The following is a 12,425-nucleotide window of genomic DNA, read 5'->3' on the forward strand; positions in this document are numbered from 1 at the left end:
TTAGTTTATTAAGTTGGTACCTTAAAAGAGCTACCTAATTGTGTGCTGAGGTGGGCAGAGGGGAAAATTACTCTGTGTGGGGGGACAAGTTAGTTGGGGCTAATTATAGTCTGTTTGGGTGGGAGAGGGGGCTGATTACCATGCTTGCTGGGGTGAGAGGATGGCTAGTTATTGTGTGGCTACCTTTGCAATGTGTTCCCTTTTGCAAAGGCACAGTGAAATCCCCTGATAAGCCACACGGCAGAGAAAAAGCGTGGGAAGAACAGGGTTGCTAGATTGATGGTGTACATACAAGTTCTTTCCCTTAGTGAGGTGGAATTCTTGCATGCCCCACCCAGCGCACTGCACTCCTTGTCTCACAGTCAAAGTGCCCCTCCTGTTATTTCTTCAGAGCTGGCCACCCTTGAGGGCATTGCAATGTGATATTGTGGAATGTAGATGAGACAGTGATGTGGTGTGCATGTGGACTGTAGGGTGGGGCAGTAGGCTATGGGACAGTCATGTGAGGTGTGTAATGCAATGTGGTATCGTGTAATATTAGGTTGGGAAGTGTGGTGCAATGTTATGCAGCCCATAGGATGCTCACTGAGTGATAGACGGTTACCTGGAGCGTGTGGCTGGAGGGCGGAGCCACAACAGGAATGCAGATAGCTCAAGGAAGCAAAAGCAGAAGTTCGCAGGTAAAAGAGGTTAGCATCGGCAGAGCCGGCAAGCAGAAGATAGGTCCGTGCAGTAAAGGGGGAAAAGCAGTTGTCACATTTTCGAGAGAAACTTAACAAAAGGCATTTTGACTAAGAAGATCTGATGAGTTTGTTCTGTTCAAATATCACTTCCAGCCGCTAACGGAAATCATTCAATGGATCCAGGACATCAACAGTGTGTTGAGGGTAAAGCCTTACAGCTTGTACTCCGGTTGTTTTGTCTAATGTTTCTGATGCGGTTAACAGAGATGTTTTCCTGTATAATGCAGCATTGTTTTATTATTTGTACTGCGTGAATAATACAAGCCATTTCAAGTAGAAATATTTCATAATTTGACTTCAGTCCACAGGTGCCAACGTTTTGCAGGTTGGGTACAAATTGCCTGATTTGGCTGAGAAGTCAGAGTACAAAGAGTGAAATGATACATAACTTTGAAACAAGTCGTTTAGCTCAACTATTCTACTTTGGTGTCTATTCTCTGACTGAGCAGTAGTCATAGTTCATTTTACTTTTTCTGTTTCCATATACCATTCTACTTCCCTTTTTTTTAACCATGTATTTAACCTAGTCTTAAGTGGTGACATGATTTTTAATTCGGTCACAAATTCTGGTAATTTCACAGCCTCATTAACCTCTTTAAAAAAAATCGCCTTGCATCTAATTTTACACTTCTAGATTTTGCATTCATTGGAAACAATGTATTTCTGTTTACACTCCCTTTTTTTGGAGTTTAAATAATAGAATCATAGAAATAGAAACCCTACAGTGCAGAAGGAGGCCATTCGGCCCATCGAGTCTGCACCAACCACAATCCCACCCAGGCCCTACCCCCACATTTACCCGCTAATCCCGCTCACTTACGCATCTTAGGACTCTAAGGGGCAATTTTTAACCTGGCCAATCAACCTAACCCGCACATCTTTGGACTAATCAAATTGCCATACAACCTTCTCTGGTCTAATGAAGGCAAATCTAACATTTTCAAGTCCTCTTATTTGTATTCATTCATGCCAGATATCTCCTTTAGTAATAGAGCAGTGTATCTGCCCCATTGCATTAACACACTCTAGTATTTCTTTCAACACCAACCAAGTAAACGAACTCAAATTAACTTGGGGACAAAGTAAAAGGGGCAGCTCCCCAAAAGGAAGGGGGAACAGCCCGAACCAAAAACAAAGTCGAAAGGAAACTTAAAACATCAAACTAAAAGGTGATTATCAGGGTCGATAATACACCCCAGCCCCTGCGGCGCCCAGCGGTCGCGGAAGGCGTCAACCGCGCCCGTGGAACACTCTAGTACATAGCCCAAAACTTCTCAAAGTATTCTAACTAATATGGGCCACTTGGCATAAAACATTGTGTTCAATTAACTTTTATCCAATTAAGGTATGGTTTTTATTAGAATTAGAAAAAAAACTCATTCATCAAACCCACTTCATCCAACAAACCATGTAGAAGTTGCACTGTTATGATCTCAATTTTACTCGATTAATATGAACCATTACATAGATAATCTTTAATTATTAAGCAAATTTAATTTTTCTAAAGTGAAATCTTCCAATAGCCTATGAAATATCTCTCGCTCCCAAAATGAGTAAGTACTTAAAAAAAACATCAATCTTGCAATTCAATTTGAATTACTCACCTTTAATTAGTTGTAATACTGAATAACATTTCCTTGTTTGAGGGGAAAACTGTTTCACATCTACGGTATTTGTTGTCTAGTTCTGTGACCACAGTTTAAACTAAATAAGCTTGTATTTAAATGTGATAAAAATATATACATCGTTTCCCCTATAGTTGTCGCATTATAACTTGGATAAATAGATGGGAGAAACATGTTTTCTTTTTATGTTGATATTTTAATTGACAATGGAAAGCAAAGATCATAATCTAATGAGAATCTGTTGCAGCAAATTTGGCATCTCCATAATGGTGGTTGCTAATGGTGTATTGGGAAAATTATTTGTACAGATTTTTAGTGCATTGTCCAACTTAACGTTGCACCTATTAAACATTAGCATTGTACTTACCAAGCTAAATGCCCTGTTGTATTGTGGGATTATTGTGTTTTGTCTCTCTAGCAAATATATCTTCATATTTATGTTAATGTTGCTGCTTTTATAGAGGAGTTTGTTTAGGGTTTAATAGTGACACATTTTCTACTCAGATGGCTGTCTTTGCCCTTTTCTTTAAAAAGGCTTCTGCCCTCTCTGAAAAGGAATTGTTCAAGTGAGAATATACTTCTAAAATGAATATCGGGGTTTCCCATTTACCTTCATTTTGTTCACATGTAACACTTAATGCACATTTACATCACAGCTACTCTTCAGAAACCAGATGATGCAGTTTGGTCTCCAAGCAGAATCCTGTTTACATTCTTGGGGGTTCTGCCTCTCATGTAATATTACCGATCTGCAAACAATCTTCTAATTCAAAATCTTAGGGTGCGACAAAGCAAAGAATGGCTCCAAACGCTGCTAGATTTTTGATATAAGAACAGAAGATGCTATAAAAACTCAGCAGGTCTGACAGCGTCTGTAGAGAAAGAAACAGAATTATATTTCATTTCTTGAAAGACATTTTGTTTCTTTAAATAAAAACTGGATAAAAGAAAATTACTGTGGATGCTGGAATCTGAAACCAAAAGAGAATGCTGGAAAATCTCAGCAGGTCTGGCAACATCTGTAAGGAGAGAAAAAAGCTGACATTTTGAGACCAGATGACTCTTTGTCAAAGGTAAAAGCATAGAAAGTGGGAGATATTTATACTGTAGGGTGAGGGAATGAAAGATGAGTCATAGCCGCAAAAACAAGGGAAATGGTTACTAAAGGCAGTCCATAGAGAAAATAGAAGGTGTGAGTGGCCAAATGGCAGAGAAGCTGAAATTAGAACATAGAACATAGAAAGCCACAGCACAAACAGGCCCTTCGGCCCACAAGTTGCGCCGATCACATCCCCACCTCTAGGCCTATCTATAGCCCTCAATCCCATTAAATCCCATGTACTCATCCAGAAGTCTCTTAAAAGACCCCAACGAGTTTGCCTCCACCACCATCGACGTCAGCCGATTCCACTCACCCACCACCCTCTGAGTGAAAAACTTACCCCTGACATCTCCTCTGTACCTACCCCCCAGCACCTTAAACCTGTGTCCTCTCGTAGCAACCATTTCAGCCCTTGGAAATAGCCTCTGAGAGTCTACCCTATCCAGACCTCTCAACATCTTGTAAACCTCTATCAGGTCACCTCTCATCCTTCGTCTCTCCAGGGAGAAGAGACCAAGCTCCCTCAACCTATCCTCATAAGGCATGCCCCCCAATCCAGGCAACATCCTTGTAAATCTCCTCTGCACTCTTTCAATAGCTTCAACATCTTTCCTGTAATGAGGTGACCAGAACTGCGCGCAGTACTCCAAGTGGGGTCTAACCAGGGTCCTATAAAGCTGCAGCATTATCTCCCGACTCCTAAACTCAATCCCTCGATTAATGAAGGCCAGTACGCCGTACGCCTTCTTGATCGCATCCTCCACCTGCGAGGCCGATTTAAGAGTCCTATGGACCCGGACCCCAAGGTCCTTCTGATCCTCTACACTGCTAAGAATGGTACCCTTCATATTATACTGCTGCTTCATCCCATTGGATCTGCCAAAATGGATCACCACACACTTATCCGGGTTGAAGTCCATCTGCCACTTCTCCGCCCAGTCTTGCATTCTATCTATGTCTCGCTGCAACTTCTGACATCCCTCCAAACTATCCACAACACCACCTACCTTGGTGTCGTCAGCAAACTTACCAACCCATCCCTCCACTTCCTCATCCAGGTCATTTATGAAAATGACAAACAGCAAGGGTCCCAGAACAGATTCCTGGGGCACTCCACTGGTCACTGACCTCCATGCAGCGAAAGACCCCTCCACAGCCACTCTCTGCCTTCTGCAGGCAAGCCAGTTCTGGATCCACAAGGCAACAGCCCCTTGGATCCCATGCCCTCTCACTTTCTCAAGAAGTCTTGCATGGGGGACCTTATCGAACGCCTTGCTGAAGTCCATATAGACCACATCCACCGCTCTTCCTTCGTCAATGTGTTTGGTCACATAGAGGTTGGTCACATAGAGGGTAAGCTGTGACAGATTTTTTCTTTGTTGCCTGAAATGAGTTTCCAAGTTTTTAAAGCTAGGATATAGTCATCCAGAGGTGGACAGGAGTAACTTGGTAAGGGTTCTTTACCTCTTCCCATGGATGGTTGAGCCATTTAGATAGGACGTGGTCAGTAATTTAAATCTGTTGGTCCTTGTAATCTAGTCCAGAATTCTGAGCTGAAAATAATCTTCCCATTTCTATTATTTTGAATCAACTTAATATCATTCAGACTTCCACTAAAACACTGCATTCTATGTTAGTACTGTGTAGTCAGCATTAACTCCGATACTTTTTCTGAAGCTGTTCAAATAATTTAGTGCAGTTCCAATTTGAATTGGGGATTTTGGATACCAGCTTGGGATAGGGAGAAGAATACAAACATAGAAACAGAATTAGACTCCTCAACCCTGCTTTGGCATTCAATTAGATCATGGATGATCTGTACCTGAAAATCATTTGCTCACCTGTCCCATGTTCCTTTATCTGTCCATCATAGTCTTTGTATTTTCAATGAGACCATCATCTATAGTGCACAGGAGAAAATTCCATTACTCTTTGTTGGAGAAAAAATGATTTGAGATTGCAATCCTAAACAGCCGAGCTCTGATTTTATTTAATTCTCTTGTTATAGACCCTGACCAGCAGAAGTAGCTTTTTAGTATCTGCCCTATCAAGTCCCTTATCATTTTGAACACCAACTTTTTAAACTCAAAGGGAAACAAATTTATGTAGATTTTCCTCATTATTCAACTCGCATTCTGATATATCTTAGGGTTTGATGCTTAAATGTGAATGCTCCAAATGGATCTGACTGAGGCTCTGTACAACTGAAACATCACTTCCTCCTCATCTGTATTCTGATTCCTATGAGGTTGGATTGAGGGGAAGAAGTAGAACATGTTGTGGTCACTTGTGGCCTGCTGCCACCATATATGGTGATGGTCTCAGTGTAGACTTGAGAGATCTGTCACTATATGCTACGCAAGATGTTGAGAATGATGAGGATTCTGGTTGAACAGAATTACATGGTTTATTACTAGAAACTTCATAGAGCTCTGCACAGGCCTTGGTCTAGCCTGGAGCCTAACAGTTGCATAGGTTGATTACTTGACTACATACCTAACTCACAAGGTGTACATGAAGTCTTACTAGTAGAGTCACAGACGGTAATGAACGTCTGGAATAGAGATCGCAGGCATTAGTTAACATCAAACATGGAGGCTGTACCTTTTTTCCTCCAGCCTTGTACACAGTGATGTCATAGCAAAGTCACTATGCAGCTTCTTAAAGGTACATGTCATTGTTTGCATTGACATGAATACAATATCACAACAGAATGTCACAATAAAGTAAAGGCAAAACACTGCGGATGCTGGAATCTGAAACGAAAACAGAAAATGCTGGAAAATCTTAGGTCCGACAGCATCTGTGGAGAGAGAATAGAGCCAACATTTCGAGTCTGGATGTGTCATCTGGACTCAAAACATTAGCTCTATTCTTTCCCCTGAATAGATACTGTAGGACCTGCTGAGATTTTATGACCTTTTTTGTTTTTGTCACTGTAAAGTAGGAGGGTTGGAGGAGATGAAAATATTTCTGTGAAATGGCTAATTGGATTAATTCTGTCCCAACTGGGTTCAGAAGGGGTAGATTGCCTCCATGAATTGGAGATTGTATGAGAGTAACCGTTGAGTTAGCTTTTGGGGAAGTGATCCAGTTCCATTTTCAAATTCAAAAATCACATTTTCTTTTCTTACTAAGGATTAACAACCTATTGAAAGGAAAGCACCATTTTTAATGCAAACATTGCTTTCAATGTTCATGTTTTGCCCCTTCAAGGTTTTCATCCACTTACTTTTTATTCCCTTTGTATAAGATATGTCTATGTTTGCTACAGATGCCTAAAGAACCACAGTGAACGTACTTAAGAAGTTATTAACTGGCAGCAAATTGCTTTTGTAAATTCTGAGGCTGTGAAGTTTGTTAATATGGTCCCTGTGCTTGTTTGATTAAATTAGAATGCATCCAGTACACAATGGGTCAAATCAGGCAATAAAAAGCAAGAATATATCATGTCATTAATTACCAAGTCTTGCTATACTCATGAAAATCCTCCAATGACCATCTTGGAAGCCAAAGAGCAGCCAGAATTTATTTTTCCCCCATGATTTAGGGCTACCTCCAATACCTTTGCCCCACCTCCAATACCTTTGCCCCACCCTATTCATACTCATTTCCAGTAGTGAGTGTGAATAACTCGTGGATTTCTTTACATTCAAGACTAAAGACATCTGTACAGGTCACCTCTGCTGCATTTTCCTTCCAGTATTCCTAGTCTCCAATTTTAGCCGTGATCTGTTTTTTCTTTCCTGCTTCTCTGAATAAGGCCAACCCTTTCTTGAGCCTTTTTCCCTTAGTCTCCTTTACTGTGGACCACGCAACTAACCCCGCTGCATGACACTCAACTAACCCCTTAAGCTGGTTCACATTTTTAACATGTTTCAGTGATCAGACGTGGTCCCTTTTCAAAATTAACTCCCTCCACAGAAAATGTATCCTTAACCTTACCCATTCTCTTCAACTACTGTCCCATCTCCAACCCCGCTTTTGTATCAAGTCCTTAAATGTTTCATTGCTGCCATTGCTCCCAAAGCTCTCTGTCACACCCCATCCACCAGTCTTTTGCTGACTGACCATGATAGCCTTGGCATTAAGTCAGAAATGACCTGCTCTGTAACTTGACAGGTCTTACAGTATTTGATAGTCAACTGTGCCATTATCCTCTTTTATTTTTGTTCAGCCTTATGGGATGGCCCTCACATGGTTATATTACTACCTGTTGAAATGGACTGAGTGTCTCTCTGCCGTTTTTCTCTGTGCTGCAATATAAATAATTCTAGAGCCCCCCAGATTCTATCCTTGTTTCCCTTTGTCGCATCTGAATGTGACTACAGCTTGCACCATTTCATTTTCAAATGAATAGTAACTAGGTGTTTTCAGATGTATCAACATCTTGCCTAACCACATCTATTCCGAAGTGTATACCAGAAAGTCTTTAAAAAATGCATTAAAATATATTTGGGTATGCAGAACAAACCTGCATAAACTGCCAAAAGGTTGTATTCAAAATTTTCAACCATTTGTGCGCACTTTTTGGAACTTAAGCTGAATAAATTCTCCCCTGAACAAGTGTCTTTTCACAATCTATTTTGCTTAATTGAAAAAGAAAATTGAATATTAGATGAGGAAGGTATTTGTTAATTTTTGTTAAGTCCTAACCTTATTTAAACATTTAATCATACTTGGCACAAGAAAGGCCAGTGTGACATACCATGACATCATAAGTCCTGATAGGAGTACCTAGAAGCAGCAGCAGCCAATCACAGGCAAGACGTTAAAATGCAACTATAGAAATTTCTCACATTTTGGTGATTATTGTGTTTGAATGTGGAATAGAAATGCTTTTATCCTGTAGGTCCCAAAGCTTGAAATATTATATGGATTTTTAAAAGGTTGTTTTTCTTCTACAGGTTCCTTCATTTCATTAACCTGCCGTAATGCGACTCAGTGGGCTTTGTGTCAGATCATCAACATAACTGAAGTAAAAGATGGTCATCTCCACAAAACACATGAAAAATTCAATGGGACTGACTATGAAACAGTAACGTGGCCTGAAACACAGTACAACTTGTATATTGGGCTGGCCTTAGCAGTCACTTCTAGTCTCCTCATTGGCTGCAGTTTTATACTTAAGAAGAAAGGCCTCTTGCAATTATCTGAAAAAGGGATCACCAGAGCCGGTGAGTCATCCTTGTTTGCATTGTGAGCATTCCCTTAGTCTTGAGTTTCAAGTATTACATGTAATTTACTCCAACACTGGCATTTGCTAGAACATTGGCTTTGCGTAGTAAGCAAGATAAACCGTGCAAATTTATTCTCTCAACTTTCAAGGCGGATCGGATTTCCTAATGAACACAACAAATTTGGAACTCCATTTGCGTGTATTAGCATCTCATATGCTCATGAGAAGGCTACCTTTTAGGAATGAAGTATGTCCTCCAAATTAAGTTTCCCACCAGTGAGAATTTAGAACATTCAGTTTTTCCACTGGATATAAGTGGTGTTCACCACTGAGTTTCAACTGTTCTATGACTTTGAGGTCCATAGATGTTGCTTTCTCCTTCTTGGGGACATCGCATAACTTCACTCGAGTACTAATACCAAACGCTACCAAAGCTAGACAAGGAAGGCAGGTGATGGCCAGAAGCAGGGCTTTGTAACATGGAAGTATGGAGTGAAGGCTGGACGGGGAAGGCAGGCTTGCAGGGGGGAGGTGCTTTGTCAGCAGAAGGAAGAGGGTGAGGGTTTCTCAGGGGGCAGGGTCATTGGTGTTGACGGTTGGGACCTGGGAGGAAGAATTTGGAGTATGGGTGATAGGAGGGAACAGTCACAGTAAAAGGGGGTGGTGTGATGCTGTAGAGTGGCAGGTCTAAGGTGAGAGTCCAATAGTAAAGTCTCATCGGTTGGTTCAGAGAGGAGGACATCGTAGGTGGTTCAGATAATGGAAGGGGGCAGGGTCAGGGTGGGCATGAGGATGGTAATGGGCATTAGTTCTGTGGGAAGGAAAGGTATGTGAAGGTGGATTGTGGTAAGTTCCAGGGCAACTGGGGGAGGTTCAGGAAAACGTTGAGAGGAATGGTAAAATTGGGGTGTATATATGGTGGTGGGGTGAGGGTGTAGGGGGTGGTGGAGTGAGTTTGAAAGGTGACATGCAACATTTTTCCAAACTGGGCTTGATGCAGTTGGTCAGTCAGTGAAATCTCCCGAGATGGGAGGAGAGTCTTTTGGGTGGGTGGAGTTCGCGCTCAACACAAGTGGTTGAATAAAGGGACACCCTAATGATTGAGGCAACTGGATGTCAAAGGTGCTCAATTGTGTTCTCTCCATGGTGAAGGCCACATTGCTGACTCATGGGTCTCAGAAAATGGAGATCCTAGTAAGGTGTGGATCTGCCATTCATTCTGTGCAATTTGCATTGGCTGCAGTCAGAGAGATGAAGGGAGGGAGGGAGAAGGATACCTCCATAGGGCACAGCTTGTGGAGGAGAGAAAAGTAGTGACTCCAAACCTCCATCCATCTGGGTGAATTGCCCTTGCTGACAAGCGATCATGCAGTTAGTATTTCTAATGCAGATGGAGGGTGAGAAAGTAGGGTCCCAAACCAGTGTCCTCTGCTTGAACAAGGGGGATTACAATAGGATGAGGGTGGAGTTGGCTAATGTAGACTGGGAACACAGACTAATTGGTGGGACAGTTGAGGAACAGTGGAGGATTTTTAAGAAGATTTTTCTCAGTACTCAGCAAAAATATATTCCAGTGAAAAAGAAGGAATGTAAGAAAAGGGATAACCAGCCATGGATAACTAAGGAAATAAAGGGGAGAATCAAATTTAAAAACCAATGCATACAGAGTGGCCATAATTAGTGGAGAACTAGAAGATTGGGAAGGCTTTAAAAAAACAACAAAGAACTACTAAGAAAGCAATAAAGAAAGGAAAGATAGATTATGAAAGTAAACTAGCACAAAAAATAAAAACTGATAGTAAAAGTTTTTACAAATATATAAAACGGAAAAGAGTGGCTAAAGTAAATGTTGGACCCTTAGAAGATGAGAAGGGGGATTTAATAATAGGAAACGAGGAAATGGCCGAGGCCTTAAACAAGTTTTTTGTGTAGGTCTTCACAGTGGAGGACACAAATAGCTTACCAATAATTGATGGTCATGGGACTGTAGGGGGTGAGGACCTTAAAACGATCACTATTACTAAAGAGGTAGTGCTGGGTAGGCTAATTGGACTAAAGGTAGACAAGTCCCCTGGTCCGGATGGAATGCATCCCAGGGTACTAAAAGAAACGATAGAAGTAACAGCAAATGCATTAGTTGTAATTTATCAAGATTCACTGGACTCTGGGGAGGTGCCAGCTGATTAGCTGTTTTCCAATGTAACGCCACTGTTTAAAAAAGGAGGTAGACAAAAGGCAGGTAACTACAGGCCGGTTAGCTTAACATCCGTAGTTGGGAAAATGCTGGAATCTATCATTTAAGGAAGAAATAGCAGGACACCTGGAAATGAATGGTTCAGTCAAGCAGACACAGCAAGGATTCATGAAGGAAAAGTCATGTTTGACTAATTTACTGGACTTTTTTGAGGATATAACGAGTGCGGTTGACAGGGGAACCGGTGGATGTGGTGTATTTAGATTTCCAGAAGGCATTCGATAAAGTGCCTCACAAAAGGTTGCTGCATAAGATAAAGGTACATGGAGTTGGAGGTAAAGTGTTAGCATGGATTGAGGATTGGCTATCTAACAGAAAGCAGAGAGTCGGAATAAATGGGTGCTTTTCCAGTTGGCAATCAGTGACTAGTGGCGTGCCGCAGGGATCGGTGCTGGGGCCTCCACTATTTACCATATACATAGACGATCTGGAGGAGGGGACTGAGTGTAGGGTAACAAAGTTTGCAGATGTCACAAAGATGAGTGGGAAAGCAAATTGCGTGGAGGACACCGAGTCTGCAAAGAGATTTGGATAGGCTAAGTGAGTGGGCAAGGATCTGGCAGATGGAGTATAACGTTGGTAAGTGTGAGGTTATCCACTTTGGAAGGAATAATAGTAAAATGGACTTATGTAAACGGTGAAAAATTACAACATGCTACTGTGCAGAGGGACCTGGGGGTCCTTGTGCACGAATCACAAAAACTCAGTTTGCAGGTGCAGCAGGTAATCAAGAAGGCAAGTGGAAGGTTGGCCTTTATCGCAAGAGGGATGGAGTATAAAAGCAGGGAGGTCATGCTGCAGCTGTACTGGGTACTGGTGAGGCCGCACCTAGAGTGCTGTGTACAATTTTGGTCCCCTTATTTAAGAAAGGATATATTAGCTTTGGAGGGGGTACAGAGAAGGTTCACCAGGTTGATTCCAGAGATGAGGGGGTTAGCTTATGAGGAGAGATTGAGTAGACTGGGCCTGTACTCATTGGAGTTTAGAAGGTTGAGGGGAGATCTTATAGAGATATATAAGATAATGAAGGGGCTAGACAGGGTAGAAGCAGCGAGGTTATTTCCACTTACAATGGAAACAAGAACTAGGGGGCATAGCCTCAAAATACGGGGGAGTCAATTTAGAACAGAGTTGAGGAGGAACTTCTTCTCCCAGAGGGTAGTGAATCTTTGGAATTCTCTGCCCAATGAAGCAGTAGAGGCTACCTCGTTAAATGTGTTTAAGTCACAGATATAGATTTTTAACCATTAAGGGAATTAAAGATTATGGGGAGTGGGCGGGTAAGTGGAACTGAACCCACTATCAGATCAGCCATGATCTTATTGAATGGCAGAGCAGGCTTGAGGGGCTAGATGGCCTACTCCTGCTCCTATTTCTTATGTTCTTATGCTGGCAAGGTAATTGGCTCTGTATAGAGTCTTGAGGGTAGTGAAGACAAGCGAGTAAGTATCTGCTTGAGGCTTCTTGTACATTGCTCTAGGGCAATGTCTCCATTTGCATTCATGGATGAACAGAAGGAATA

The 12,425-nt window shown here is 41.7% G+C and overlaps 1 protein-coding gene across 1 annotated transcript in view; it reads left to right on the forward strand.

The window, feature by feature from the left end:
• The first annotated feature begins 676 nt into the window (after positions 1–676).
• Positions 677–12,425, forward strand: part of LOC144498491 (magnesium transporter NIPA2-like) — a 43,008-nt gene continuing 31,259 nt past the window's right edge. The window contains exons 1-2 of the mRNA XM_078219723.1: positions 677–887; positions 8,378–8,647. Of these exons, the coding sequence (XP_078075849.1) occupies positions 857–887; positions 8,378–8,647 (301 nt within the window). The 5' untranslated portion in view covers positions 677–856. The remainder of the gene's footprint in view (positions 888–8,377; positions 8,648–12,425) is intronic.

The sequence above is a fragment of the Mustelus asterias genome, chromosome 1 (assembly GCF_964213995.1).
Source record: "Mustelus asterias chromosome 1, sMusAst1.hap1.1, whole genome shotgun sequence".
Lineage (NCBI taxonomy): Eukaryota > Metazoa > Chordata > Chondrichthyes > Carcharhiniformes > Triakidae > Mustelus > Mustelus asterias.